The sequence below is a fragment of the Aspergillus aculeatinus genome, assembly GCF_003184765.1.
Source record: "Aspergillus aculeatinus CBS 121060 unplaced genomic scaffold BO66scaffold_57, whole genome shotgun sequence".
Taxonomy (NCBI): Eukaryota; Fungi; Ascomycota; class Eurotiomycetes; order Eurotiales; family Aspergillaceae; genus Aspergillus; species Aspergillus aculeatinus.
Genome location: NW_020291526.1, coordinates 143449 through 170915, shown reverse-complemented (window position 1 = coordinate 170915; position 27467 = coordinate 143449). Strand labels below are relative to the sequence as shown.

The 27467-nt window shown below is 49.8% G+C and overlaps 10 protein-coding genes across 10 annotated transcripts; 7 read left to right on the top strand and 3 right to left on the bottom strand.

Moving 5' to 3' along the window:
• Positions 1-33: 33 nt before the first annotated feature.
• On the top strand, positions 34-2349 carry BO66DRAFT_382678 (MFS transporter; the record flags this gene model as incomplete). Its single annotated transcript, XM_025646020.1, has 4 exons — positions 34-336; positions 389-611; positions 674-1192; positions 1289-2349. The coding sequence occupies exons 2-4, from the start codon at positions 476-478 to the stop codon at positions 2347-2349; spliced, it is 1716 nt and encodes a 571-aa protein (XP_025499677.1). The 5' UTR covers positions 34-336; positions 389-475.
• A 606-nt stretch (positions 2350-2955) lies between these two features.
• pdiA (protein disulfide isomerase PDI1) lies at positions 2956-5253 on the top strand. Its single transcript, XM_025648144.1, has 4 exons — positions 2956-3542; positions 3637-4015; positions 4110-4549; positions 4613-5253. Exons 1-4 carry the CDS (start codon positions 3172-3174, stop codon positions 4977-4979), a joined length of 1557 nt encoding a protein of 518 aa, XP_025499676.1. The 5' UTR covers positions 2956-3171; the 3' UTR covers positions 4980-5253.
• A 25-nt stretch (positions 5254-5278) lies between these two features.
• BO66DRAFT_195348 (uracil-DNA glycosylase) lies at positions 5279-6919 on the bottom strand. The gene is made up of 3 exons (XM_025642485.1): positions 6458-6919; positions 5944-6409; positions 5279-5881 (listed from the first exon to the last, which is right to left on the bottom strand). The coding sequence occupies exons 1-3, from the start codon at positions 6823-6825 to the stop codon at positions 5579-5581; spliced, it is 1137 nt and encodes a 378-aa protein (XP_025499675.1). The 5' UTR covers positions 6826-6919; the 3' UTR covers positions 5279-5578.
• A 945-nt stretch (positions 6920-7864) lies between these two features.
• Positions 7865-10025, top strand: BO66DRAFT_414825 (transcription factor domain-containing protein; the record flags this gene model as incomplete). The annotated part of the gene is made up of 5 exons (XM_025649497.1): positions 7865-7951; positions 8046-8129; positions 8220-9207; positions 9329-9770; positions 9914-10025. The coding sequence occupies 5 exons, from the start codon at positions 7865-7867 to the stop codon at positions 10023-10025; spliced, it is 1713 nt and encodes a 570-aa protein (XP_025499674.1).
• A 1311-nt stretch (positions 10026-11336) lies between these two features.
• On the top strand, positions 11337-13604 carry BO66DRAFT_195260 (uncharacterized protein). Its single transcript, XM_025642484.1, has 2 exons — positions 11337-12229; positions 12286-13604. The coding sequence occupies exons 1-2, from the start codon at positions 11627-11629 to the stop codon at positions 13300-13302; spliced, it is 1620 nt and encodes a 539-aa protein (XP_025499673.1). The 5' UTR covers positions 11337-11626; the 3' UTR covers positions 13303-13604.
• A 2-nt stretch (positions 13605-13606) lies between these two features.
• Positions 13607-15517, bottom strand: BO66DRAFT_395108 (actin family protein). Its single transcript, XM_025648143.1, has 3 exons — positions 15266-15517; positions 14665-15163; positions 13607-14601 (listed from the first exon to the last, which is right to left on the bottom strand). Exons 1-3 carry the CDS (start codon positions 15306-15308, stop codon positions 13725-13727), a joined length of 1419 nt encoding a protein of 472 aa, XP_025499672.1. The 5' UTR covers positions 15309-15517; the 3' UTR covers positions 13607-13724.
• Positions 15518-15608: 91 nt separating this feature from the next.
• Positions 15609-17002, top strand: BO66DRAFT_395107 (telomere length and silencing 1 family protein). Its single transcript, XM_025648142.1, has 3 exons — positions 15609-16120; positions 16193-16575; positions 16634-17002. The coding sequence occupies exons 1-3, from the start codon at positions 15735-15737 to the stop codon at positions 16885-16887; spliced, it is 1023 nt and encodes a 340-aa protein (XP_025499671.1). The 5' UTR covers positions 15609-15734; the 3' UTR covers positions 16888-17002.
• A 66-nt stretch (positions 17003-17068) lies between these two features.
• BO66DRAFT_358179 (MmgE/PrpD family protein) lies at positions 17069-18811 on the top strand. Its single transcript, XM_025644924.1, has 2 exons — positions 17069-17559; positions 17618-18811. Exons 1-2 carry the CDS (start codon positions 17105-17107, stop codon positions 18513-18515), a joined length of 1353 nt encoding a protein of 450 aa, XP_025499670.1. The 5' UTR covers positions 17069-17104; the 3' UTR covers positions 18516-18811.
• A 2892-nt stretch (positions 18812-21703) lies between these two features.
• BO66DRAFT_461051 (transient receptor potential ion channel family protein) lies at positions 21704-24338 on the top strand (the record flags this gene model as incomplete). Its single annotated transcript, XM_025652327.1, has 2 exons — positions 21704-23579; positions 23654-24338. 2 exons carry the CDS (start codon positions 21704-21706, stop codon positions 23971-23973), a joined length of 2196 nt encoding a protein of 731 aa, XP_025499669.1. The 3' UTR covers positions 23974-24338.
• Positions 24339-24906: 568 nt separating this feature from the next.
• On the bottom strand, positions 24907-26856 carry BO66DRAFT_461047 (heterogeneous nuclear ribonucleoprotein HRP1; the record flags this gene model as incomplete). Its single annotated transcript, XM_025652326.1, has 4 exons — positions 26472-26856; positions 26239-26402; positions 25129-26170; positions 24907-25043 (listed from the first exon to the last, which is right to left on the bottom strand). The coding sequence occupies exons 1-4, from the start codon at positions 26518-26520 to the stop codon at positions 24907-24909; spliced, it is 1392 nt and encodes a 463-aa protein (XP_025499668.1). The 5' UTR covers positions 26521-26856.
• Between the last annotated feature and the right edge of the window lie 611 nt (positions 26857-27467).

The following is a 27467-nucleotide window of genomic DNA, read 5'->3' as shown; positions in this document are numbered from 1 at the left end:
GTACACCAGTGCTCTCCTTATGTTGTTGCGGAGCGCGTGTCGGTTGCAGCAGTACTGCTGGTTTTGCACTTGGACTATCAGACAGACAATTTCCCTCCCTATGCTATCTCTGTAATCTGGAGACTTCGTCTGCTACCGCAGTAAAAAGACTACTTACTACATTATTGTATATCATGAGTCTATAACACCCCCATCATTCTCCTTTGGCTACGTTTGAGATTCCCTCACACCTCTGAGAGCTTCAACTTGGATCACAGTAGGCACAGCGCGATATCGATTCGAACGCGGGTGATCAACAAAGAGATCATTCGACCTGTCTTGTCCGGACTAGCTGCTGCGAGTGATCATCCATCGTGGTCTGCTCAGCTCAGTGTTAACGAGAATACAGAGACTGTATTGGCTCCTGACAAAGTGAAATAACTCCTGTTATCTTTATCTGCTACATACGCTGCTTCTGGAGACGTCTTGGGCCATCATGCAGGGATATCATGGGGGTAGGAGTGATCCTCCCCAATACCCCCGTGAAGATACACGGCCTACTAGTAAGAAAGAGCTTGCTGGCTGGTACAGCTATGGTTGGGCTGCAGAGGTTTTCGCTGTATGTGCCATGGGTATGTTTTGAACCGAGGCATTATTGAAAAGTTGCATATCCTGATTGATGGTTCTTTCAAAGGGTCGTTTCTCCCCATTACTTTAGAGCAAATGGCTAGGGAACGTGGTGTCCTTCTATCGGACCAGACAATCCCATGTAGTGCAAGTTGGAATCACCCACAAAACCAGGCACAATCGGCCCTTGTGTATGTGCGACCTGGGGCAGCCACTGTAGCTCAATGCGTGGTTAATATTCTAGGATTACAAGTGAACACTGCAAGCTTCGCTATGTATACTTTCTCGGTGAGTGTCTTTGTTCAGGCTATCTTCATTGTGTCTATGTCGGGCGCCGCAGACCATGGGAATCATCGCAAGATGCTTCTAGTGCTTTTTGCTTTGGCCGGCTCCGTTGCCACAATGCTCTTCCTTGCGATATCGCCGCGAGTTTACATCCTGGCTGCGCTGTCTGCGATTGTAGCCAATACCTGCTTTGGGGCCTCTTTCGTGCTTCTCAATTCGTTCCTGCCTTTGTTAGTCCGCCACCACTCTTCCTTGCTCAAAAGAGATGCGGCTAGCCCTTTCAGGCCTATCGCCCCAAACGGTAGCTACACCGACGTCCAGGTCCCAGCATCTGCCCCCCCGCATGAAGTTCGGGAGACAACTCCGCTGGTTCAATCCAGTCGGCTGCATCATCTAGCAGATCGCAAACTGGTCTCTATAAAGAATAACCAGGAACTCGAGCTGTCCTCCAAAATCTCTTCTTATGGGATCGGCATTGGCTATATTGGCGCAGTGATATTACAAGGACTATGCATCGCCGTGGTCTTTGCGACTAGGCAAACTACTTTCTCGCTGCGTCTTGTTCTCTTTCTGATCGGACTCTGGTGGTTTCTCTTCACGATTCCTGCTGCGATATGGCTGCGTTCTCGACCAGGACCACCTCTATCCCATGTCTCGCACAGCAAGAACCATCGCGCGTGGGGTGGCTATGTTGCATATGCCTGGAAGTCTCTCCTCCGGACAGCAATGCGTACTCGGCATCTGAAAGATATTCTATTGTTTCTTGCTTCGTGGTTTCTTCTCAGTGACGGGATCGCAACAGTGAGTGGGACGGCCGTGCTATTCGCTAAAACCCAACTCGGTATGCAGCCTGCTGCATTGGGCCTGATCAACGTGGTTGCAATGGCAGCAGGTGTATTCGGTGCATTCTCTTGGGGCTATATTGCGCGGTTCTTTGGCCTGTGTGCATCACAAATCATCATTCTATGCATTCTGCTGCTTGAGATTGTGCCGCTCTATGGACTTCTAGGATTTATTCCAGCCGTTAAGGAATTGGGTTTCTTGGGTCTCCAACAGCCATGGGAGATGTATGTGCTGGCCATAGTCTACGGGCTTGTCATGGGAGGACTGTCTTCCTATTGCCGAAGTTTCTTCGGGCAATTAATTCCTCCAGGCTACGAAGCGGCTTTCTACGCGCTTTATGCCATCACTGACAAAGGATCCAGCATCTTTGGCCCGATGGTTGTTGGACTCGTTACGGATCGATATGGTGACATAAGACCCGCATTCGTCTTTCTTGCCATACTGATCTTGTTTCCATTGCCTCTTATGTTGCTTGTCGACGTTGACCGTGGGAAACGAGATGCTCTGGCACTCGCAACTGAATTAGAAGGTGAAAGGGGGGTACAGTCGCTCGGTTCTGGAACGAATTCACACGTCTCCACTCACAGTGAACGACCAGTCATGCAAAGTGAGTGAGCCATGGAGGGTGGAACAATGTCTTTCGTAGCAGCATTGGGATAGTTGTGTATTTCATCTTGTCTCCTGGTCTCCTCCGCTTCCTTGTGCCTGAATAGTGAGTCTTGAGTATGATCTCTCGTTTTATTTTTTGGTGTGGGCTAGAGCCCCTTGTCGAAAGCTCGATATAGGTTCTCCAGACACGTCGATTCTGTCCCAATAAGAACGTACCTCTGCACAAGTAAAGATAAGGTTGCATCACACAGTGTGTTGGATTGATGTCTTCTGCTGGGCTCTTACAAAATCGACGTACCGTTCCAACTTGGGAATAGATGGAGAGCACCGCATCGGTGGCATGTTGCTAAGGGGCTAATCGCCCTGTATACAGGTGTACTGAACAGTACCTTGACTTTTTCCGACCGAAGTTACGAGTACCTACGAGTACTCCGTAGTTACCATTCCGTTGCAATATTACTTGCAATGCCGCAAAATGCCTACTATACAATTCAGGTACCACTAGCTTGGTCCCTTGCTGTGTTAAGCGGGGCCGTTTGAACCAGTCAGCATCCTCAAGCGGCAGCTTACTGCAGAAAGAACAGACTGTCCTTAACTCCGTTCCCCATACTTCACAAACACTATTTAAGTCTTTAAATACCAAGCACTCATTATCCACCCTGTACACTGTCAACTTCCTTCCTTTCCAGTCGCCAGCCCGAGGCAGCCTAGCACCTTCAGTCTTCCATTGGAGCCCGGCGTCGTCGCCCACATTAGCTGGAGTATAGGAAGGCTTTCCGTTTCTGACTTCACCCGAGCTTCATACTACCGCCAGCCATCTCAGCCAACATGCGATCTCTCGCCCCCTTGGCTCTCAGCCTCCTCGGCGCATCAAGCGTAGTGTACGCTGCGGACGCTGCGGATGTCGAGTCTGATGTCATCTCACTGAACACGGACACGTTCGAAAGCTTCATGACGGAACATGATCTGGTGCTTGCAGAATTCTTTGCGCCCTGGTGTGGCCACTGCAAGGCTCTCGCTCCCAAGTATGAGGAAGCGGCTGCAGAGTTGAAGGCAAAGGATATTCCTTTGGTAAAGATTGACTGCACTGTAGAGGAGGATCTGTGTCGGAGTCAGGGCGTTGAGGGCTACCCGACTTTGAAGATCTTCCGTGGACCCGACTCGAGCAAGCCTTACCAAGGTGCGCGTCAAGCAGAATCGTGAGTTCACCTCAGTACTTCCCTGTCATCGTTCTTCTCCGTTATCTTGAGAGTGAGGGAAATAACAGATTCTTACTTACCTTCAAACTATCAGCATTGTGTCCTACATGATCAAGCAATCTCTCCCTGCCGTGTCACCTGTTGATGGTGAGAATCTTGAAGAGATCAAGACTATGGACAAGATCGTCGTCATCGGTTACATTGATCCGGAAGATAAAACGACACATGACGCATTCGAGGCCTTTGCCGAATCCCAGAGGGATAATTACCTCTTCGCGGAAGCAAGTGACCCTGCCATCGCCAAGGTGGAGGGTGTCGAACAGCCGGCTTTTGTTCTCTACAAGGACTTCGATGAGAAAAAGGCAGTTTTTGATGGCGAAATTGACCAACAGGCTCTACTTGGCTGGGTAAAGACCGCTAGCACTCCCCTTGTGGGCGAAATCGGACCCGAGACCTACTCTGGGTACATCACAGTAAGTGGATTGCCCGAGAGTTCCAGTCAATCCAAAGCCTGCTCTTCCAAAGGTGGGCTTGTGTGTCCCGTCCCACTGATCAATATTCTCGAAGGCCGGCATTCCCCTCGCATACATTTTCGCCGAAACCAAGGAAGAGCGGGAACAGTTCACGGAGGGTTTCAAGCCGATCGCGGAGAAGCACAGAGGCTCTATCAACATCGCTACTATTGATGCCAAGATGTTCGGTGCGCATGCAGGAAACCTCAACCTCGATCCCCAGAACTTCCCTGCCTTTGCCATTCAAGATCCTGCGAAGAATGCCAAGTACCCGTATGACCAGTCCAAGGAACTCAAGGTGGAAGATTTAGAGATCTTTATTCAAGACGTTCTTCATGGCAAGATCGAGCCTAGCATCAAGTCAGAGCCTATCCCGGAGACTCAGGATGGCCCAGTGACCGTTGTTGTGGCACACTCTTATAAGGAGCTTGTTGTTGATAACGACAAGGACGTTCTTCTAGAGTTTTATGCGCCATGGTGCGGGCACTGCAAAGCGTATGTTATCTCCTACTTTGTTTCCATATTTGCCAAGCGGACACAACTGACCAGATTCGACAGTCTTGCTCCGAAGTACGATGAGCTTGCTAGTCTTTATGTCAACAACCCTGACCTTGCGGCCAAGGTTACTGTCGCCAAAATTGATGCGACAGCCAACGATGTCCCTGACCCTATCACTGGTTTCCCGACAATCAGACTGTACCCAGCCGGCGCCAAGAATTCTCCAATTGAGTATGAAGGGTCCCGCACAGTTGAGGACCTCGCCAACTTCATTTTTGAGAATGGTAAGCACAAGGTTGATGCCTATGCTAAGCCTGAGGAGCAGCAGGGAGATGCGGACGTCACCACTCCCCCTGTTGCAGCTCCCACTGAAGACGAGGCCCCGGAAGTTGCCAAAGAAGAAGCGGTGGAGCATGATGAACTCTAATTGTTTTGGAAGTTCCTGGTCCCTCTAATGAATTGTATCTTATTATTCTCAATCTAGCCTGTCCCTCTCCGTTTCCGCTCTAGCTTATATCTCTTTTCTCACATACGTATCTGATAAGGTTGATCTGGCGTCTTTTCCTAACCGCCAGACCAAGGAAGTCTGGTAATGCAAGGCCTATGGGACACAGAACTTTCACATTTTACATGTCTCGGTGTATGGGGCTCATATTTTGAGGGCAGGTATACATTAGTGCGTACGTAGCTGGGAGTCAAACCAGTCTATCATTGATTTCCTCTTGATTTCTATTTCCGACCCCGTCTCGGAACGACGTAACCTAATCCTAGAGCTACCCTAGGGAATAAGTTCAATGATCAGCACATTGAAGCATCTACGCACGTGCCCCTGGTGCCATACGAGCGCAAATGCGTGCCTTAAAATCACACGACTTGTTGTATTGCGACCCCACATTTTATCAACTGTCACCCTGAAATTATCAATTCAATTATGGCGAGTACTTATGAATAACCTGTGACTCTTACCTAGAGGTATTCGGGCCAATAAAGCATCAGAGATATAGAATGCGTCGTTCTTCCTGACGCTCAAGTGGTTGAGTCTGCTGCCGCCAGTACCTCCAATGCATCTAGATCCTCATCGAACTCATCGGCTTTCTCGGTCGGGATGGGGGTTTTCGAGTCATGATGAGACACTTGCTCGTAATGAGCATTGGGTAATTTCACCGCTAGATCCTCACAACCATTTGCCTCATGTGGAGCAGGGCCTTGAATATTGGTGAGGGGATTATTTGCCTTATTCTTGGAGCTTAGACTCCAGTCGATTGTCTCGCCTGGGCCATACCGATCGGATAGCCAATCATTGCATTTCTTGAAATGTTGGTTGGTGAACTGTAGCCACAAAAATAATCAGCAAGGCTTTCTGCGCCTGTATGTCCGAAATGCTGACTCACAAAGCCTCTAGATGCGCTTAATGGACTTGGATGAACTGATTGCAAGACGCAGTGCTTCTCTCTGTTGATGCCTGCCACCCGTTTGCCGGCCGGCGTCCCCCATGCTAAGAACACAACGCCACGAGTACGAACCCGGGCCACCAAGTCGATGACTTTCTGAGTGAATTGTTCCCAACCTTTGTTCGAGTGACTGGCAGCCTGATGTGCACGGACAGTCAAGCATGTATTGAGAAGAAGTACTCCCCGTTCAGCCCAAGGAGTCAAAAGGCCGCCTTTGTTCGGTGGTCGCTGGAAGGAAGGGTAGTCATTCTTGATCCCCGTATAGATATTGACGAGGGATGGGGGAGCTGGTGTTGGCGGGCGGACGGAAAAAGCCAAACCATGAGCTTGGTTATGATTGTGATAGGGATCCTGCCCGATCACTACTGCTTTGACCTTGTGCAGAGGGGTATGGCGGGACCTAAAGCTGTATTAGTTGGAAAATGCTATTTGACATCTGAGGCTTAAACCACACCAAGAGTAAATTTCCTGTTCTGGGGGGAAAATCTTAGCTCCCGATCGCTTTTCCTTCTGCAGAAAGCGCTTCAAAGCTAGGAATTCCGGCTTCAATACCTCGTCCTTGAGTTGTGCCAACCAACTCTCATCTAGAGTATCAATTTCAAGTTGAAGGAGCTCTCTCTGCTCGGGGTTTAATGACGCCACCCATTTCTGCTTATCGAAGTTGGACGAGGCCCTGGTCGGAGGCATAGTTTCGACCAAGACTGAGGGCTTTGGAACACTGAAGAAAGAAGTTATGCTACCGTTGACCCTGGACTTCTTTCGATCTGCGGCTGGGTCTTTCAGATGATCCGCATCTCGTTTCGTACCCGCCTGACCGGCCATACTGCAATTGGGTTTGCGTGTTCACAGAGAGCGAGTAGACCCCGAAGATAGTATGTGGTAGGGAGAGGGTGAATGACCAATGGTCGATGGCAACGGCAATGGCAAGGAGATCCAGATAGGAGGGTTGAAACGAGAGAGAGAATGGAGCTAGCTCAGGGGGCACTTGTGGCATCACCAGCTCTTACGCATTAACTGGGGCGAATAGACTGGCAAGGGCTGGGATAATAGCAGTATAAATGTGATGCTTTTATGATCAGCTGCAGACCGAGCATAATTAACGACAACTCCGAGGAAACAAGCACGCGTCGTGGTCGCGCGCGAGTTTCACGCGTCCTCGGAAATGAAACACCAGCCGAGTCGGGCTGACTGACGTTTGACCGTTCGGGTTCGGGTTGGACTTAGCCTTGCAGGAGAATGAATTGCTATGGACACCAGCAGTAATTTCAGACCTATACTCCGTACACCGGAAGCCAATGTGGTAACTAAGTACTATGTGTACTATATCTATCTCAATTAACTTGATACTCATCCTTGAAGATTCATCTGTTTAAAAACATCTTAGCTTAAAGGACTGCTACTGCTACTAGAGTGAGTAGATTTTTCTCTCTTCTTAACAGAATAGGTACAATTTAGTAGTTAGTTACTGGAGTAAGGTTATAAGTTGATGGTTGTTCTATGGATTTGTTCTGTACTGTATATAACATCATATAAATTACAGTATTGGGTACACCACAGTATATGTCAACTTTAAACCTAGACTAACATTTGCACAGTGATGTCTGCAGGTTTCCTCCCCCCCCTCCCAACCTTTCCCCCTATAGCAGGAATTCGTTGAAGCTTTGCTATTAATCTTTTCAGACAAGGTCGTACGGAGAGAATCTAGTAATAGTCTGAGACTCGTATCGGCTAGGTCCTTTTTTTTACTCTCGACATAGGCCCGGCGGGTATGTACGCCTTGCGTACCGATCATATCCCACCGAGATAGGCTATACTTATACCCTTGGTAGGTTATGTGTCATATAGGATAAGTCAACAAGATATGGAACTTATCTGGCTCGCTGATATACCACAAGGTAGACGACGCAGTAGGGCTTTGCGAGCATGTGTCCACTGTCAGAGAAAAAAGGTGTGAGAGATCCCCGTTTGACCTCATACAACTCACATGCCATGACGAAAGCATATGCTGAGCTATAGATACATGTGCTCATAATTCCATTTAGAAACGGTGCCATCATCTTGTCACAGAGACTGTTGTTAACCTGCAAAGCAATCAACGCCGTGAAGGCACCGTGGCAGTTCCTGAGGTACCCCAAAGAGAGCAACAGCCCTAGGACCGTGTTGCCCAATTGCTTCTTGTTGATACCAATTCATCTACAACAGTGACAACGGCCCAGACAACATCTATCACACCGATTCTCCACAAAAGCTCACACACAGAACGCTTTGTTGGAGATTTAAACCCAGAAGCCGTAATACATGAGAAATTAGATTTCGCCAACGGAATTCAGCTGCGAGACCGAATTGGCCTCTGGGTCAGTTCTTCTTCTGTTCAAACTTGTGAAGAGCATATATCTCACTCCGAATCTACGCCGGCTCATGATGCCCCCGGCCACCACAGCCCCGGGGCGCGATCGACTGCTTCTTTATTACACCAGCAGTCTAAACCTGCATTGAAGGCCTGTGAGCGTTTGCCCGATTCGACGCGAAATCATCTTCTACCCATCTATTTCACTAAACTCAATCATATGTTACCCCTTGTCGACCCAGATTGCCTGCTTTCAGCTCATGCTCGAGATTCGATATCTGTGTTCCTAGAACGCGCAGTATGTCTCGTAGCAGCTAAAGATCGCGCAGCCGAACCTTATCTTCGCCTATGTGAAGAAGTTCAGGTTATGACTTCCCGTCAATTCTGCTCTGAGATATACGGTGAACTTGTGAATGCCATGAATGTCGGCCTGGAAGCCGACAGGATCACCCGCATCCATATTCTGACGCTCATGTCTCTGCATTGCGAAGGCTATGAAGGCGCCGAATCAGCCTCGATGCATCTTTGCCAGGCAATTCACCAGGCTCAGACAGTGGGCCTACATCTTTATCGTCCTGGTCGGAGGCCGGAGGATTCTCTACCGAGTCTCTTTTGGTGCTTATGGACTTTGGACAGAATGCATGCCTGCTTAGGCGGCCGACCCGTTTTTATGTCTGAACGTGACATCGGAATTGGAAAACCTCGAGTTGATCATTTTGCAACAAAATCAGCTTTCGACATATGGTTTGCGATCTCGGATTTACGATCAACGGTGATCTCGTTCTACAGACCAGCTTCGGATCACACGGTTGGATGGGAAGCAGATTTACCACGTTTGAGAGCATCACAGGGGATCGGTGTTCCGACTTGGACTTTGCTACTTTAGGTATGTTCTGTTCAGATCAGATGTCATATTACAGAGTGATCACACGGACAGATAGAAGCCATTCTTATGGGCAATTGCTAATAGCAGCAAAGGTCTTCTTGAGCTGTATTACCATGCTGTCGGCATCCTTTCCTGCAGATACAGATTATCGCATCCTGCAGATTTGTCGAAACCTTCGTATGTTCGTCAGGGTCTTGCCGCAGTCCGGATTCATTCCATTGTGGCCACAGAATGCTCCGGAAGTCTACCACCACTGCCCATTATTCCTTATGCCATAACGCTATCTATGGGTGTTTCGTACCAGCAATTTCGCTCAAGCAAACTCATTACTCACCTCAATCAAGCCAGGGCCGGCCTAGAAGCTTCCTGTGTTCTGCTCGAGAGAGTAAGTGCCTATTGGTCAGCCGCAGAGGCGATGGGCCGACTGGGACGAAAGGCACTTCATCAGCGGATCGACATTTCGAACCCTAAATATCAGCTGCACGATCATGAAAATGAGCAATCGCTAGACCTACCGAGCGTCTGCACTCCGCGGTCTTCGGGAAAGACCATGCCCGTCTTGTTGCCATCTTCCTCTAATGCTGGGCAGGGCATATATACGGATATCTTGTTGCCTATGTACAGTACACACAACCGCAGCCAACACCCAATGCTTTGGAGGTGTAAAACATCAGCAGCACCGATCCTGAGTGCAGCCGATTCGCTGATATAGACTTTTTATTCGGGGAGTTCCTCGACTTTTCTCTTCCCACTAATTCTTTGGATCCTGTTTTTCTAAGCTCGGAATAGCCAGAGGCATGACACCGCACAGCAAGGGAGCATTGACTCGGCGATCATAGTCTATAAAAATGACTCTGTGGAAAAGGTGGTTGTTCTCGGGGGTTCAGGCTTGGCATTTTGGAATCCACTTATCCACTATCCAGGCACGCCTTTCAACATGCCGAAGTATTCTCGTTAGCGAACTGCCGGTCGTCATCAGTGTGGAAGGCCGAGCACTAACTTAGTGCCGTCTCAGTGATAAGGACCCAGCTTGTACCAGGATCCCTAGGATTGCGTTTCATAGGTGACAGTTGCCAACACATGGTGACCGGGATCTGGTAGTGGCCGTGCCAACTCAGGAAGTGTATGCACGCGATGTATGCATACATCTCATGATTGGAAGTATGGTTATTAGCATTATAGTAGTGAACAGATAAATTATCATATGGTCTGTGTCCGCGAGTCTCAGGTGAAGTCTAGACCCATCCCCCGCCCCTTTTCGCCTTCACACACTAGAGAAGAATACGGGAGACTTTGAAAGAACTTATTGGAGGAACTGTCGGCTGATTTGTCCACCGGGCCTTTCGCATGTAAAGTAAATTCAGATGTGACTGTTGTCCTTTTGAGTTACCTTCGTTATTCTTCCTTGTTTCGTTTATAAATTGAGAAGCCACTCCACCACCACCTTCTCCTCGGATCCTTCTCTCCCTTCTACTACTTCTGCACACCTCAGCGACTTGTACGATTTGGATCGCCCATAATTCAGAATTTTCAAGATTTCAGTCCGAGAAACACCTGTGCTAGCCAATGACGAAAACCATTTATCAAACTGCATGAGTTAACACTTTCTGCCCAATCTACCAATCTATCGTTGCGCTGGCTGCAAAGAGTCTCGTAAACGACAAAACAGCTCTCTCTGCTATCGAATCCTCCACCAGGGTGTCGAAAGGCCCGTTCCTTGCCAACGGCTTCTCTCACCAAATTTCCCGGCTTCTTCTTTTGTTCGTCGTTTACTTTCTGATCCTCGGAGTGCCACTCCTTGCCATCCATTCAACGCCTGCCTGCCCTTCCGGTCGTCGTGCAGATTTCAGCGCCGAGCTGTTCTACAGCTTGAATTGCAATGGGTTCCTCCAATCTGGCTGCACTGTCGGATGGGGTATAGCCTCCACATCTCACCTGAATTTCGATCTGTAGAGCCAATAGTTCTCCACAATCGCCACAGTCGTTCCTCCTGCGAAACGTAAATGAATGTTTTGGATTGAGCTGTGCACCTAGACAAGCGTGCGAATCTTTATGGCCGGCGTGGTCGCAAAGCGAGGGAATCAGGCCGCCTCGGGTGCTGGTGCCCCTTCTCCGGGACGAGGAGGCTGCATCGCATCCGGCCAAAGGCATACCGGCCAGTTTTCCTTGCACCCAATACCCCAATTGCAGGGTCCCTTTGAAGAATCGATTGCGGAGGCCCGCCATACAGCACGATGGGACGCAGTCGAGCTTGACGCTCAAACTAGACGCCGAGATCTCCTTGAGACACCCAAATATGAACGGCTCTGTGGTCGTAAATGGCGCCAAAGAGCCGATGAACGGTAAGTAATCGAGCCACAGTCGCCACAAACGCTATTCAGTGACACGGCATGCTGAATTGTGGCAGGTATCATCCACTCTGGAAGCTTACCGCGCAAATGTCTTTTGGCGTTCATCTCCTTGTTAGAGGATTGGCCAAGTCAGATGTGGAGGTTTTGAGAATTCTTCAATCCCATGTGGATGAAGTGGATGGATTCTTGGGGAGAACTGCGGAGGATTTTTCCATCATACAGCTTGATGTGCGCACACGCATACAGTACCTTAGTCTACCTCTGGAAAACCTAGGTGTTTTCGATGAGATGCTTGGGGACCGTAGCTTTCGTCTCTCCATCACTGATTATAACGAGAGGATTGAACATGCAATCGAAAGATTCACAATCGCAGTCCAGGACGCCTTGAAGGATATAAAGAAAGGACGGGAAGCGATCGGTGCCCTCTGGAGATACCTTTTCGAATCGGCGAACGAGAACGGCCCAATGCCGGGTAGATTGGTAGCGATCTATAATGCCATGCTATCAAACGCAGAGGGCTGGAACAGTGCATTCTTAGAGCTCGAGCGCAAAGGCGTGGCCCTCCAATATGCACTTGGTCAGCTCGGCTTGGCTATAACTGAAATGCAGCGGCGTGTCGGTGTGGCAAGTCGAAAGTCCGTGGTCAGTATCGAAATGTACCATGACGCCCAAAGCTTTGAGTCTTAACACAAATATAGGTTTCCTTCGCACAGCGCTCCAACCGGCTTCTGCGAGGACGATCGCTCAAAGAACGAGTATTTGAAAAGGACTCAAGCGCCGGAACCTGTTCTCCCATATCATACAAACCTCTGCCTCGTGCACCAGACCTTCCGCAACCAGCGCCTGATTTGAGGCCGAATGAACGCCGAAGGTTGATGCAGAAAAGTGTTCCAAACTTGCGAGCGGCCGGAAGAAGTACGGGAGAAAGCGCTTCCCAGATGATGGACCGAGCAGCGTCCGTCGGTGCAGTGACGGACAGAAAGGCCTCTAAAGTATTCGTCCCCAGCATTCGGCGCAATGTAGTGACGCTCTCGAAATCCATATCGAAGCCGACGGAACCTAAAGACCAGTCAGTCCAGAGACCATCCACAGCGCCATCCAGGGCGTCAAGGGCACGGAGTATCTCTCTGGATCACCTCAAATTCTTGCATAAAAGCCGGAAACGCGAAGGAGAATCAGCACCTGTCCCAGCCGAACACTCCCCTATGCCACACGTATCATTGAGGCGGGAGACGATGAAAGCCCAATTGCTGCAGTTCTTCAGGTCTGACCGCGTGCAGGATGCTTGGGAGACTGCAGCACGCAATGAGAACGAGGCTACTGTTGAGAATAGTTCCGGGCTCAAGAAGGACGGACCGTGGAGCAAATTTCAAATGGCATCGTCCAAGAATACCGGTGCGGCGCATGGAACCCATCTCGACGTTCTCGAGCCAACCTCCGCCGAAGACATGGCATGGCTTCCGAAAAAGGACTTGGAAACGCTCAACACCTACTCACTCAAGCCAAAATCCAATATAGCGCCTCGCTTCCACTTGTTCCCCGCCCAGACAAGCCTGCCTCAAGAGATGAAGGCGCTCAAGATCAGGGGTACCGCCTACGAGAGTCTCGGAAAGCAAAAAGAAACCTTGCAACCGGTGATTACAGCCCTTCCTTCGATACTCGGGCCAGAGGCACACAAAGCGGACTTGCATCAAATCTCAGCTGCGCAACAATGAACATGATATTCCCCTGTGATGTCTCAACCGTGGATCGACTGAAGTTCAGGAGGATTGCTTGTTTTCAGGATGGAATGACCGATGCCACAGGCTGTTAAGGTGCGTGATACGCCGAGGGTGCCGAGTGGGGCCCGCCATGAATACAGCCTTCGTTACAACGTTAAAAGATTTATGATGGGCGGAGTTTGAGTTTTAAAGATCATACACCTCCTGTGCGTACGCGGCGGAGTCTTGTAAATTTGGTACACAACCATAGCAACAGCCGATTGATGAAATCAACGAAAATAGAATTTCGAGTTATACGGTAATTACCAGATAGAGAAAGCACCAGACCAATTCGTAGAAGGTACCGCAATAATGACCTTCGGACATCTTGTAATAAACCTGAAGACAGATAGTACAGGGATAACAGGCGGACAATCTTACTTACACCGCTTCTCAACGATGTTAGGACCATGCTCCTCGAACTCCTTCCTCGAGATCCATAGCTGGTGGAAAGTTCCGAGACTGGCCAGAATACTTCCACCGATCCAAGAGCCGAATTTTCGTTCTGCGGTGTTTCCTGGGGCTGAGATACGCACGCGCGGCCCTGGGTACATCTGCATTAACTCTTGGTTCAAGCGGTCTGTGAAACCATAGAGCAAGCTTGAGGCGCCTGTCACAACAACATTCGCCAAGAGGTGTGGGCGAACGTCCACATCAACGCCATTCAGTGCATTCTTGATCAACTCGGGCACGGTCTGCGCCTGTGTGGCTGGTGGGAAAATCGATTCAGGGTCCGGAATCGCGGCCTTGGCGTCAAAGAGCGACTCGACGACTCGATAACGATCGACACCAAAGACCTGATTATAGCCGTCAGGAAACTCGAAAGGCCGCCCGGGACTGGTTTTGGCAAGGTCTTCGTTCAAAACTCCATTTGGACCCGTTCCAGAAAGCTTATTGGGCCCAGGCCAAACCTGGACCACGCATTCCTTAAATTCGCACAGCGTGCGCTCCTCGAGTAAAGTGCGGTAGCTAGCATGTGGAGCCTTCTCAGGTGAAAAAGTCTTGTACTTGGCTTGTGGAGGCTGTCCGGCATCCACAGCAATTTTGGAGGAAATGAGATAATGGGGTGTTATGGTGATTGGTTGCGGTGCATTCGTCTTGAAGAGAGCGCGGAGCTGCGACGAGATATATTCTCCTCCAAGAGGGGAATGCTGAACTCCTCGCTTCAGAATCATCCCATCATGAACCGGAGTGATAGATATATTGGAAGCACCGATGTCGATAACCAATGCAGAGGCTTTGCCGGCCGCGAAGCTAGAAATGGGAAGTCAAGTCAACAGATTAGATCGCGGTAGATGTTGGCGGCAGATGACTTACGCTGCGAGAACGCCATTCCTCGCTAGATAGAAGGCTGGAGTGCCCCATTTCTCCATAGCAATCTCAATGGTCTTCTCGCGAGCCTTTGTGGGGTTCCAACCAGGTTCCGACATCAACAACGGGCTGTCCGCGAGAGGCTTTTCTTCGGTTTCCAAACCCTCCATTTCCGTAGGCAGCTCGTTGTCTGGAGTGTCATTCAATCCGTTCTGTAAGGGATTTCCAGGTCTGGGTCCTGCGAGGCGCGAGGTGAATGAATATTCCCATACTTTCTCGGCCATGTCCCAGTCTTCTACTATCCCGTCCCGGCCCATGGGATTGTGGACTGAAAGACCAGGACGGGGGGTGACGAAGACATCATCCCCGAATATCAACTTTTCCTGACTATCGTAGGTGTATTTGCCGTAATACGTCGGGATTAATGATTTCGGCGTATCCTCACCAGCGAATCCAGCGCGTGTTGTGGAATAGCCCGGGTCAAGTACGATCGCAGAAACCTCATCTGTCCATGTGCCGTGGTCAGCCAGCTATTTCGTTTCTGCTCGGTCATCATTGGCGCAAAATCCAGACTCTTAGCAATTTGCAGCGATGATTTACGACATACCTCCGCCGTATTCGGCTGTTGAGGGTGGAATGGATGGGTTCATGGCCGAAGGTCAAGGAAGGGCACAGCTTGTTCGGGTGAAGAAGTGGGCGTAACGGTAGCTTGGAGCGAAATTGGCTCGGTTCAATGCGTGCCACAAGAAGGAAAGAAGGTAGTTAGAAAGAGGTCATAGAAAAGCCAACTACTTCTGGAGGCCGAGAGGCTTTTGATGGAGGGGGAATGAATGTATCGCACGGCTGGCGGGAAATGAATGGTGATTGCATTGAAGGAATGAATAATCGCCGCGCTTGCCCCCGGCGCCGCAGCTGGTACCCGCCAGCGCAAAACGCCATCAACTCAACATCAACCACTAGCAACATCATCATCGTCGTCGTCGTTGTCATCATCTCCAATATCATATATACATCCTTTCTTCCTTGTTCTGGTATATGAACAATCTTGGAACTGGTCATAATTTGCTTATGCGACTATGGATACTGAGATCAATCCGACCTCTCTCTTCCGCCCAGTGAAGAAGAGAAAGTTCCTGCGACGCCGACCGGGGGACAGCTTAGAGGATGCGCAGGGTACCACCGCGGAGGTTTATGGCCAGCCATCGGACGGACTATCCTCCCTGCCTCAGTCGGATGGGTTGGATACGAGCCTTAATTTAGATGCTGCTCGTCTTCGGCGGTTACAACGGGCTCGCAAAGGGGGAATTGAATTCTCAACCGCCTCGCGGCCAACGTCGAAAGACGATAAGCAGAAAAATATCACATGCACGACGGCCGAGAACATGGAGAGTGAGAGATTGCAAGCGATGTCTGATCGGTTCACGGCGCATACAGGGCAGATGGTGGACGTTGACAAGCATATGTACGAACGTACCCTTTCTATTCCATCTGCCCATGATTGTTACCGGTTGGCGATGTTGGCTAACGAGATAAGGATGGCTTACATAGAATCCGAAATGGCCAAGCGTCATCGAGGCAGCGTGCCAGCCGAGGACGTTCGCGACAGCTCGGCCTCAACAACCACAGCGACAGCTGCCCCGTCGATGGCTGACCTACCACAACGTGAACCGGCCTCACTGGGTAAACTACATGAGATTGACCTTGGTCAGGAGTCTAAATTGCAAAACATCGCTCGGACTGAAGCGGCTACCAGAAAGCTCGCTGGGAACGATAATGACCTGGCGCTTGCGACAGAAAGCGGCTCCAAGGCGACACATTCAGGAAAGGAGCAGAGGCCATGGCGCAACCGGAAGCGACGAACCAGCGAGGACGTGGAACGAGATCGACTGGTTGAAGAGATTCTACGAGAGAGTAAATGTGAGTTTTCATTTCATAGTGTGAAATCTTCTGATCTTGAGATCTTACTCTATCTTAGTGGACGTCTATGATGGCCCATTAGAGGGCGAGGAAAATGAGGCAGGAGACGCAGATGGTCAAGCCGCCGACGATAGGGTGGCAGAGCAATTCCGAAAAGATTTCCTTGATGCCATTCAGTCCCGTCGTCGGGTGGCGCGAGCGAGAAATACGAAATCTACCAAGACCGAAGCCCCCCGAGGGCCGAAGTTAGGGGGCAGTCGAAGTGCTCGAGCTGCTATGCGTGAGATGCAGGAAAAATCAGGACGGAAATGAGCTTTTGCTACGAAACTATTAATTTTGCATTGGGAGAGGGGCAGGATACATCACAGCGCGTAGTACTTAGCAGTAATGATAAAACTAGGAAATGAGCAAATGAGATCGACCAGTGGATCACCTATATTCGGTACTTTATTGACATCCCCGCCGCACCACTCTTCAACCACTTCGCCCCTCCCGCCAATTTTCCTCTACACTTTGCCTTCCGTGCACAATGGCTACATTGCATGCTGCACATTGGGCCACCTCCCTCACTCCCTCCTCACTCCCTCCTGGCGTCCTCAATGCAGCCGCCCGAAGTTTTTACAATTGGGTGGGTTGCGCGGTTGGTGGCAGCAATCACCCCGCTGTTTCCATCGCACGCAACTCCCTTTCCCGCTTCTTTGGCGCCCCAACTTCGACCTTATTAGGCTCTGAGGGACTTCAGGTGGATGCGCAGCATGCAGCTTTGATCAATGGTATCGCGTCGCACGTCCATGATTATGATGACACGCATCTAGAAACCATCATTCATCCGACGGGGCCTGTGGCGGCTGCCCTTCTGAGTATCGCCCAGTCGCTCGATCGACCAGTATCGGGCGCTGAATTTCTCACTGCCCTTGCTGCCGGGATTGAACTCGAGTGCAAGATTGGCCTGGCAGTCTGGCCGAGCCACTACGACGTGGGCTGGTGAGTGTGGCCCTGATAAATCCTACGTAGTAAGTCAACTAAGCGGTTGTCTGATCAGGCATATCACTGGCTCCACTGGATCCATTGGGGCAGCCGTAGCGGTGTCGCGCCTCATGAGTCTCTCCCCAGAGAAGACAGCCCATGCAATTGGTATTGCTGCCACTCAAGTAACCGGCCTGCGCGAAATGTTTGGGTCGCACACCAAATCCTTCCATCCGGGCCGGGCAGCCCAGAACGGACTTTTGGCCGCTATCCTGGCATCAGACGGGTATACCAGCTCCGTGCAGGCCTTGGAGGCTAAGCGAGGCTGGGTACAGGTCACTAGCCATGATAATAGGCTGGAAGAACAGATGGCTAGATTGCAAGCAGGAGATCAATGGGAACTCGAGAAAAACACCTTCAAGCCTTTCCCTTGCGGTATCGTCAAACATCCGGTCATCGATGGTTGCATCTGGCTGCATGGCGAGTTGCGCAGAAGGAGGCTACCGCTCGAAGCTCTAAACAAGATCCAAGTCACTGTTCATCCATTGGTATTGGAATTGACCGGCAAAACTCAACCTGTTGATGGGCTGCAGGCAAAATTCAGTGTTTATCATGGCGGGGCAGTTGCTCTGATATATGGCAAGGTAACGCCAGCGCAATACGAGGACGCAGTCGTAACCGATCCCGACACAATCCGAATGCGCGAGAAAATTGTTGTTACAGTAGCGGAAACTATTCGCACGGACGAATGCCAGATTGTAGCCGAGCTTGGGGCGGGCGATAATACTATTGTACGACACGTGGACCATGCCGTTGGCAGTCTCGATGCGCCGATGACCGACTGTCAACTAATGGAAAAATTCACCGATCAGTGCATTCCCATCTTAGGATCAGAACAGACAAAGAAGGCCAGTGACTGGTGCTGGAATATAGCGGCAAAGGAGGACATCCGAGAAATTGGACGTTTCCTTTAAATTTGCCGCCACCTAGAGGTTACAACCTTGTGTACAAAATAGGACCTCATCAGCACATACTGGTAGGAAAGCTGCAGCTGCATGCTCCAGATAATCTCTACTCCAATCTTCTGTTCAATATCGAGGGTGGGATCATTTGTTATTTGTTCTGGCCCTTGATTCAAGCAATATCTCAGCCTGGATTGTACCGAGTGACTGGGTGAATGGAGTTGTTCCCGACAGAGTCCCTGGGATTGTATACTACTCCCTGATCAACTGAGTCACTCAATACAATTTACCAAAAACTTCATTTAGTGATTGGGGGCCCAAAAAAATAGAAATCATGACTTAGATAATTCTATCTGGGGACCAAGAGATTCTTCATAACTTTGATTTCTAGCAAAATTCGGGCCATCGCGCTGAAATATAATTCAGCTGGCCAAGCAGAGTATGTGAAAGCTTTTATTGGCCTTCAAGTGGACAGGAACCTGTCTGTATCCATTCCGTATATCACCCTACAGGGCCTACACCCACGTGGATGCACCTGTTTCTGTCAACGTGGAAATAATGAGCTTTCTTCGTGTTGAACTACTATGGAGTACCGTAGTCCGTGTTAGGGTCGAAGCAATGAGAAGTAGCCGTAAGATTAATATAGGCATGGTTTAATTTCCTCGCTCGTGTCATAGAGATGATGAAAGGCGGTCTTTCCTCTCCCCCTTCCTCAAAAGGCCAAGCTTCACTCTCTAAGCCCCCCGAAGGACATGATGGTCCACCTCGTTCTACCACTTAAGCGAAGCTTCAGCGCTAGACCAAAATCATGATAGTCGATGGCGATGAAGTAGTCGTACGTATAACATTGATGCAGGGTCGGACCCGCGATTGATCGATCATGTAAAGCCATAGAGAAGAGTAACTTAATGCATTCTGCCTGGTCTGCTTGACTCCTTGTCTGGTAGACTAGAAAGTAACAAGTCGTCACTGCCTGAGGTTACTAGGTACAGTACGGAGTACATTATTTATTAAAAATTGTTTCCTGCGGAGGCTTGTCGCCGAAATGCGTGGGACGGGTGTGGCCCAAGTCTGGCTGTCTACGGAGTACGTTTGGCTCATTGTCCGGGACACTGGGGCGATTTCAGGACGGTGGGGCTGGGCGGCAGCCTGGAGGCTTTCAATTGTTTCTTTGTTTGTCCCAGAGAAGTGAGAGAGGTTGGTTGTTGGTTGGTTGGAGTTTATTTGGCTGGTTGTCTTTCGACTCGGCAGTACGGAGCACCTGAGGTAGTCACCGTAGTCTACTAACTGATTATGAGTAACTTATCTTCTCTTTGTCAGGTGGTTAAGTAGTTCTTGATTCACCCCCCCCACCCCCCTTTTTTTCTCTCTCTCTCTTCTCTACCCCCTTTATGCTTTATGCCATCTCTCTCGCGGCTAAGTCAACATGGGGAGAGAATACCTTCCTTCTATTAGCAAAGAGTTGCATATCGATAGCCCCCATTATTGATGACCTATCGTCACTTAACTATCCATATCTGTATTGACAATTACGCTAATGAGTGGGAGGAGTGGTCTGGAAAGAGTCTAGAGTCTAGACTGGGATGGGCACCATTGCCAGTGCCAGCAACGGGCTGAACAATTGGGCCCGTTCCCGACCCGTCACTGACACCAACCAAGAACCGTGGTTGGTATTGTGTTAAAAGGAAGAAGAGAGAGAGAAGAAGAAAGGGGGAGAGAGGTGGGGGGGCGGAGGGGGTTCGGGAATGAATTTATATTTAGCATTATGGAGGAAGTTAATCCTCAGTAAATCATGTTCCTCAGTACTACCCAAGTAGATAATCTGTAAACTGGGAAATCATCTCGAAAATATTCTACAGGATTTCATTGCCACTCTCCGGCAATTTGAACTTCAAATTGAGTCAATCAGTACCTAGTAGTAAGGTACCTAGCTGTAGGTAGTAGGTACTGTACCTCAATTACCTGAACCAACAAACCAGGAGCGAAGTTTGACTAATCTTGATTCAGTACAGTGGGGGGGCGGCTGCCACCAGCCTATCAGTAGCCCATGTTTCAGCTTTGCAGCCCCTGGCTAATACTAATCAGGCTCTAGTGGCTCATCCCGCTCCGCCCGCTCGGGCGCTTCAATATCCAGTCATGCTAATCTCGGTGTAAGAAACTACCAGGTACATCCATGATACCTAATAATGGTACGCTTCTCTCCAATACTCCGTAGTACTGTACATACATACCTACTTGTAGTACTCGTAGTACTTGTAGTACTCGTAAGTTCAGTGAGTCTAGTGTACAGTACCGAAGTTTACTATGTAGTTGTCTAGTCAAACTGTAATTATTATTATCAGAGTTGTAGCAATCTCTCTACTCTCTTTCTTCCTACTCTTCCTTTCTTTCCCCTCCTCTCCTCCCTCTCTCTCCCCTTTACCGTTTGCTTGCTTGTCTCCATCTTACCCACCTTCCCATCCCACACACTCATTACTGCTAGCCTATACGTTTTCTCTTTCTTTTGCACTCTTTTGCACTCTTTTGCACACTTTTTCTTTCTCTGTCTTCTGCTTTCGCTTTGTCTGCTTTCGCCTTGGTCATCATTGACCACAATCATTTCCCTTTGGACATTCTTTTGCTTTGTCTTGCTCTTGCTCTTGCTCTTGCTCTTGCTCTTGCTCTTGCTCTTGCTCTTGCTCTTGCTCTTGCTCTCGCTCTCGCTCCATCCCATTGCTCACCACTCTTTCTCACCTGCTGCCTCGGAAGAATTAAGCAAGTTTTGATCAGACCTCAGCTAGTGCTCTTGTGAGGTGCTGCGAGATCTCTCTAGCAAGCTAACGCGGCCTTTGTTATCATAACTGCTTGACCTGCAAGAGATAAGGTGGTCTAGTAAGTGTGGGTTCTCAGGCACTGTCTTGCTGTTCATTTAGTCCTTAAGACTCCTATCCCACCATTCATCGCCGACCTGATCTTCAGTCCTTGTTGCTGTCCTTCCGTTCTGTCCAGGTTGATCCTGTTGACCCCTCGGAGACATTCATTCATATCAAGTCGCTGTGCGATTTGACCGAATTACGGCTTCGTCACATATCTTATTTTAATGGTCGCCGCCTCGACTGGCTTCACCAATATTGACACCATCTTAGCGCAAGAACTAGAAGTTCTTGATGTTAGCGTTTTGAGTTCCGGAATCCGACGAATTGTGCTATTGGTCAATCAAAATGCGGACCACTCTCGTTTCACATATCACGATCACTACCTTGGGCTTGTGGGCTTCTCAGACGCTCGCTGCGGACACATTGAGTACTAATGGGTTGTCAACATGCCTGACGGATTCGGCCATTGAAGTCAATAATCTTGATGTTACGTACACCAAATCAACAAACGAACTCGTTTATAATGTCGGCGGTACCAATGCGAAAGAACAGAATGTTACTGGCTCAATTACAATCTATGCGTACGGCAATCAACTCTACTCAAAAACATTCGATCCCTGTGGCACCGAGTATTACACGGCAGCCCTGTGTCCCGTGCCGGCCGGCAGCTTTCAAGCCCAGGGACAGATGCAGGTTCCTGATTCCATTGCCAGTCAAATCCCCTCCATCGCATTCGCTATTCCGGATCTGGATGGCCAAGTGAAGCTTGAGTTGCTGTCGAAGGATAACAACGATGACGAGCTGGCTTGCATCCAAACAGAGTTAAGTAACGGCAAGACGATGCAGATTGCAGGTGTCTCTTATGCTGCTGCTGGCGTAGCCGGGGCGGCCTTAGCCGTGAGCGGGTTGTCCGCTCTAGGTGCTGCTGGTCACCCTGGAGCTTCATCATCCAGCCCATCTTTCGGCGATGTTATGACTTGGTTCCACACCATGGCAACTAATGGTATGCTTAGCGTCAATTATCCTACGGTCTACCGCAGCTTTTCCAAGAACTTTGCCTTCAGCACAGGCCTCATCCCGTGGGGCCAGATGCAGGAGTCCATTGATAGCTTCCGCAGGGTAACTGGCGGAAATCTGACGGAAAACAGCTACGAATATCTCTTAAACGCCACCCTGGTGTATTCAAGCGGCTCCACGTCAAACTCAAGTAGCAAGTCGAAGCGTGCTCTCGACTGGACTGTTGGTGCTGCGAACCTCGTCGCCCGCGAACTCACGACGTCCAACTCCACTACCACCAACAGTACCACCAACAGTACCACCAACAGTACCAGCAGTAGCAGTGGATTGCAACACATGGTATCGGGAATTGAGGCCTATGCAGAGCAATTGACTGTGCCTCAGGGGAATACCTTTATGACTGTGCTGCTTATCTTCGCCATCCTCATTGCCGCCATCACCGTGGGAATTTTGCTCCTCAAGGTCATCCTTGAAGTATGGGCTTTGTATGGGTCTTTCCCTCAGAAGCTCTCCAACTTTCGCAAGGACTATTGGGGTCTCCTCGGGCGGACAATCACCAATTTAATCTTGATTCTATATGGGATCTGGGTCATCTGGTGTGTCTACCAACTCAGCAGCGGAGATTCCTGGGCCGCAAAAATTCTGGCTGCCGTTGCTCTGGTTGTATTCACAGCTGTGCTCCTGTTCTTCGGACTTCGGATTGCTTATCTGGCACGGAAGTTCAGAAAATCTGAAGGCGACGCATCTCGCTTGTACGATGATAGCGAAACCTGGCGCAAGTACAGTCTTTTCTACGACAATTACAAGAAGGATTATTGGTGGATATTCGTACCCGCGATTGTATATATGTTCGCTAAGGGGTGCATTATCGCGGCGGGTAATGGCCATGGGCTGGCGCAAAGTGCGGGCCAGCTTATCGTTGAGGCGCTTATGTTGGTCATGCTACTGTGGAATCGACCCTACGTTGTGAAGTCGAGCCAATGGATTAACACCAGTGTGCAAGTAGTACGCGTTCTGTCGGTTGTTCTTGTTTTGGTGTTTGTGGATGAGCTCGGCCTATCAGAGACAACCAAGACGGTCACCGGAATTGTTCTCATCGCGGTCCAGGCTGGCTTCACCGGCATCTTGGCCATTCTCATTTGTGTCAACGCGATTCTCCTCTGCTGTCGTGAGAATCCTCATGCGAAGCGGAGACGAGAGGCCGGTAAGTCGCTACAATTCCGAACACTGGGCCTAATTACAACTGTATATGCTAATCGTCTTAATTTGCTCTTACAGACAAAATGAATCGTGACATGGACGATCTGACCCCCTTGGACGCCCGCGAGTCTCTCCTGATGGACAACCCTCCTCGTAAGGATTACGCCGAGATGAGCAAATTCAATTTTACCGGTCCCTACGAGCCCTATCGTGACCAGTTCGATCACAAAGGGCGGCAGAGTCCCACTGGGAGTATGGATCGATTAGTTGGGTCTGGCTATAACCCTGAAGAGCAACACGATCGTGCTGTAAGCCGTGAGAGTCGGCGGAGCCGTGACAGTCATGATGCTCCTGAAAGACACCATGCCACTACCCCCGGCTATGGGTTCGCTTACTGATCCTCCCTGTAGGATAAATTGGGGTTACGATTTGTTGTTATATTCTTTTCTCCCGGCGTAAAACTCTTTCTTGGACATAGATTTTTTTGTGTCAGTTTCCAACAAATTTAGCGTACTTTTGTTGTGGTGGTGGTGGTGGTGGTGGTTTACACTTGCTTCTAGTTTCCTTGCTGTTTAGCTCCCTCCACCATCTTTACCTCCCAAAGGTCTGTTGTTTGAACCATATCCGGAAAATCGGTCTTGATAGTCCTGCCTATTTCAAGCACCGACCCTAAGCATATACTACGGGTTGCCTTCTTTCCATGTAGGCTGTGTCTCCAAAGAGGTGACACTGCCACCAAGCTGGGCCCGGCTCTGTTCTACCATTCCGATATCGAGACTCTGATGCTCTCAGGCTACCAGATTGGCTACGCATAATTTAAATACGCACAGAAGACTCGTTCCACCGCAGAAACCCAGTGTTTTGTTACATAAAGCGATAGCAAGACAGGATTGAGAACAGAATAAAGACCATAGCAATCCATGCCAGATGCGATGCACAATTTGGATTAGTTCGCACGCACACACTGCGAGAGAAAAAAACAATGAGAGGAAGAGAGTGTAAGAGATACAGTACGAAGCGTCAAAAAAGGGGGCAGGGAAGAAGAAAAGATAGGCAACAATAATAGGGCGTGGCCATACATTTTTCGAGGTTTTTGTAGTATCAAATGTCACTATTGCTGCTGGAGGATCATGCCATTCTGGATTGGTGACCAGCGAGAGTAGCTGAGGGTCCTTTACGTCGCGTTGAATAGAAAGGGCGGAAGGGCACCAGCAAGGAATCTGACTGATTTATGAAGATCCCAAGGGGAAGGTAGCATTGGAGACTGCGCGCACATGTACAAGCCTGTGGAAAGGAAAGGCACAAGGACCGAAGGAAGAAAAACCAAGTCCTCAACCGCGCGAGTAAGGGTGAAAGCCCCGGTGACCTCCACGGCCTCCACCGCGATAGTTGGCGCCTGGCTTGCCGGCATTCTTCGGGCCTGTCGGAGCATTGGCTGGGGCAGCACTTTGAGGTTGCGGAGTTGGACCTTTATGTTTCGGTGTTAGCATATTCGGGCAGACAAGGCAAATGACAGGCAGGACCTGGGGATGGCAGGATAGGAAAAGACATACCGCGTCCCATGCTCCCCGCGCGGGTCATGGCCTGGGGCCCGGTCGGGATGTTCGGCTGAGGTACTTCATCATACATACCTTCCCAAGAAGTTGGCCCACCTTGTTGGTAGGGAGAGAAAGCCCGGTTTTCCATGGCTCGGCGTGCCTGTTGCTGCTCGTACTTTTGTTGCTCGAAGGCGATTTGTTCCTGAGCATTGTAGCCAGGTCCACCGCGATGACTCGAGTAATTCCCATTGGCGTTAGCTGCGGCCATGTTCATTCCATTGCCCCCACCCCCCATCTGACCGGACATGCCTCCAGAGCTGCTGCCTTGACCTTGATTCTGCATCTGCTGCATCTGCTGCATCTGCTGTATCATGGCGGGATTCATCATGTTCGGTGCCATAGTTTGGGGCGTTGAGCTCTGCGACGGAGGGCTCAGACTCTCTTGTGGTGCTTGATTGTTCCCCATTTGCATTTGCTGCATCTGTTTCATTTGTTGCATCTGTTGCATCATGGCTGGGTTCATGCCGCCCATACCCATGCCGCCCATGCCTTGACCTTGAGCCGCAGCAACGGCCATTTGCTGTTGCATCAAGGCAAAGTACTGCTGCATCCTCTGCCAATACTGTGCCATCATCTGGGGGGTGAGTCCACCAGCCATGCTGCCTTGGCCTTGAGCCACGGCTTGTGGTTGCGAACCATCGCTTCCCATTGCGCCACCGTCACGGAAACCCTCCCTGCCACGGCGGAATCGGCGGTCTTCCTCATCCCGCAGATTTCCTCTTGGTTGGGCTTTTTTCACCTCAATGGGCTTCCCGAGGATTTCCAGAGGACGGGAGAGAGCTGCTTCGACGGCCGCTTCACTGTCAAAGGTCACGAATCCGAAGCCACGGGGACGACCAGTATCCTTGTCAATCATCAGGGTGGCATCAATCACACGCCCAAATTGGGTGAAAAATTCTCTGAAGTCGTGTTCGTTTGCCTCTTGGCTCACGCCACCAACAAATATTTTACTGGTTTTCTCCTGCTCGTCACGTGGGATTGCACGCTTGGGATCGATCTGCCACATAATGGTCAGTAGGATCTTCATAACAAGTACGGGAAGGAATGTGCGACGGAGGCTCTTACAATCTTGCCATCCAAATAGTGTTCCTTAACCATGACGGTATTGACGGTCTTCGGGTCTCTGAATGTCAAAAATCCAAATCCTCTGGAGCGACCCGTAGCACTGTCTCGCATCACAGTGCATTCTTGTACTTCCCCAAACTGAGAGAAGTAATCTTTCAGGGACTCTAATCGAATTTGTCAGATAACCTATGCGCGACGAGAGCAGCCGCAGCCAGCCAAGGGAAAGTACATACGATCCGTAGTCTCCCAGTTCAAACCACCAATGAACATTTTCCTGGCCATGACACGATTAGCAAAAGCTGTATTGCAAACTCTCAAGCATTAAACGCTATGAAGAACATTTGAGAAACAACAGATAATCCAGAAAAAACGACAAAGGAGATGACAGGCCCGGCGGTGGGCCATTGACTGCTGCGAGGGACGGGGTAGGATGATCTGCTCCATTCGTTGCAGCTTGATGATTCTTGATGCAGTGAAGGGACTTTATCAAGAGATGCTAGCTGCATAGGAGTGAGTATTGGCCGGCACACGGCTTGTCATTGGACACGAGCCGATTTATTCTTGCTGTCTCTCTGTCACTATGGCAGAAGCATCGACTGAACCCAGAAGGACGTTGAGAGTTTGGAAAAAAGACCCCAATATCGTGGGTCGGTCTGGGCCATCAATACATTGCCAGGGATCTCCTTGTCCAAGACAATCACTATGTCTCCTAATCAGGAAGCAACACTGGTTTACAACACCATCCAGTGAGATGAAGACCAAACGCGGTTTCCAGCATCGAAAAGGTATGCGGGTAGTGTCACCACAGGTTGGAGCATGTGAGGCGGATGGATTAAGTCCATTTTCTTTCCCTTCTTAACTGTCTGTCTGTCTGTCTGTCTGTCTGTCTGTCTGTCTGTCTGTCTGTCTGTCTGTCTGTCTGTCTGTCTGTCTGTCTGTCTGTCTGTCTGTTTGGCCATAGAGTCTTTTGCCTGTCTGTCTAATCAAGTCCGAAGCTAGGTAATCTGTTCGAGAACCTTCCAAACTAGACAGTCAAGGCCTCATTCCTTGCTGTGCTCTATCATGATATATCGACATGAAGCTATATAGTATCGGATGTACTATAATCGCTCGTAGCACGGCCTCAAAAGCTAGGGACCCGAGCACTGTCTTCCTGAGTCTTATATCGTTGCCGTATCGCCGATAGATCTCTCACACGAGCCTCGTAACGTGGCGGTGAGCACTGGACG

Excerpts from the sequence above, each read along its gene's own strand:
- pdiA (XM_025648144.1), top strand. The coding sequence starts at position 3,172 with ATGCGATCTCTCGCCCCCTTGGCTCTCAGCCTCCTCGGCGCATCAAGC. Across the intron at positions 3,543-3,636 it reads GGTGCGCGTCAAGCAGAATC|CATTGTGTCCTACATGATCA; the intron begins GTGAGTTCACCT and ends TCAAACTATCAG. Across the intron at positions 4,016-4,109 it reads CCTACTCTGGGTACATCACA|GCCGGCATTCCCCTCGCATA; the intron begins GTAAGTGGATTG and ends ATATTCTCGAAG.
- BO66DRAFT_195348 (XM_025642485.1), bottom strand. The coding sequence starts at position 6,825 with ATGGCCGGTCAGGCGGGTACGAAACGAGATGCGGATCATCTGAAAGAC. Across the intron at positions 6,410-6,457 it reads GAACAGGAAATTTACTCTTG|CTTTAGGTCCCGCCATACCC; the intron begins GTGTGGTTTAAG and ends CAACTAATACAG. Across the intron at positions 5,882-5,943 it reads TAAGCGCATCTAGAGGCTTT|TTCACCAACCAACATTTCAA; the intron begins GTGAGTCAGCAT and ends TTGTGGCTACAG.
- BO66DRAFT_195260 (XM_025642484.1), top strand. The coding sequence starts at position 11,627 with ATGCTGAATTGTGGCAGGTATCATCCACTCTGGAAGCTTACCGCGCAA. Across the intron at positions 12,230-12,285 it reads TGGCAAGTCGAAAGTCCGTG|GTTTCCTTCGCACAGCGCTC; the intron begins GTCAGTATCGAA and ends ACACAAATATAG.
- BO66DRAFT_395108 (XM_025648143.1), bottom strand. The coding sequence starts at position 15,308 with ATGAACCCATCCATTCCACCCTCAACAGCCGAATACGGCGGAG. Across the intron at positions 15,164-15,265 it reads AACAGCCGAATACGGCGGAG|ATGAGGTTTCTGCGATCGTA; the intron begins GTATGTCGTAAA and ends GCACATGGACAG. Across the intron at positions 14,602-14,664 it reads AGGAATGGCGTTCTCGCAGC|CTTCGCGGCCGGCAAAGCCT; the intron begins GTAAGTCATCTG and ends TCCCATTTCTAG.
- BO66DRAFT_395107 (XM_025648142.1), top strand. The coding sequence starts at position 15,735 with ATGGATACTGAGATCAATCCGACCTCTCTCTTCCGCCCAGTGAAGAAG. Across the intron at positions 16,121-16,192 it reads GTGGACGTTGACAAGCATAT|GATGGCTTACATAGAATCCG; the intron begins GTACGAACGTAC and ends TAACGAGATAAG. Across the intron at positions 16,576-16,633 it reads GATTCTACGAGAGAGTAAAT|TGGACGTCTATGATGGCCCA; the intron begins GTGAGTTTTCAT and ends ACTCTATCTTAG.
- BO66DRAFT_358179 (XM_025644924.1), top strand. The coding sequence starts at position 17,105 with ATGGCTACATTGCATGCTGCACATTGGGCCACCTCCCTCACTCCCTCC. Across the intron at positions 17,560-17,617 it reads AGCCACTACGACGTGGGCTG|GCATATCACTGGCTCCACTG; the intron begins GTGAGTGTGGCC and ends TTGTCTGATCAG.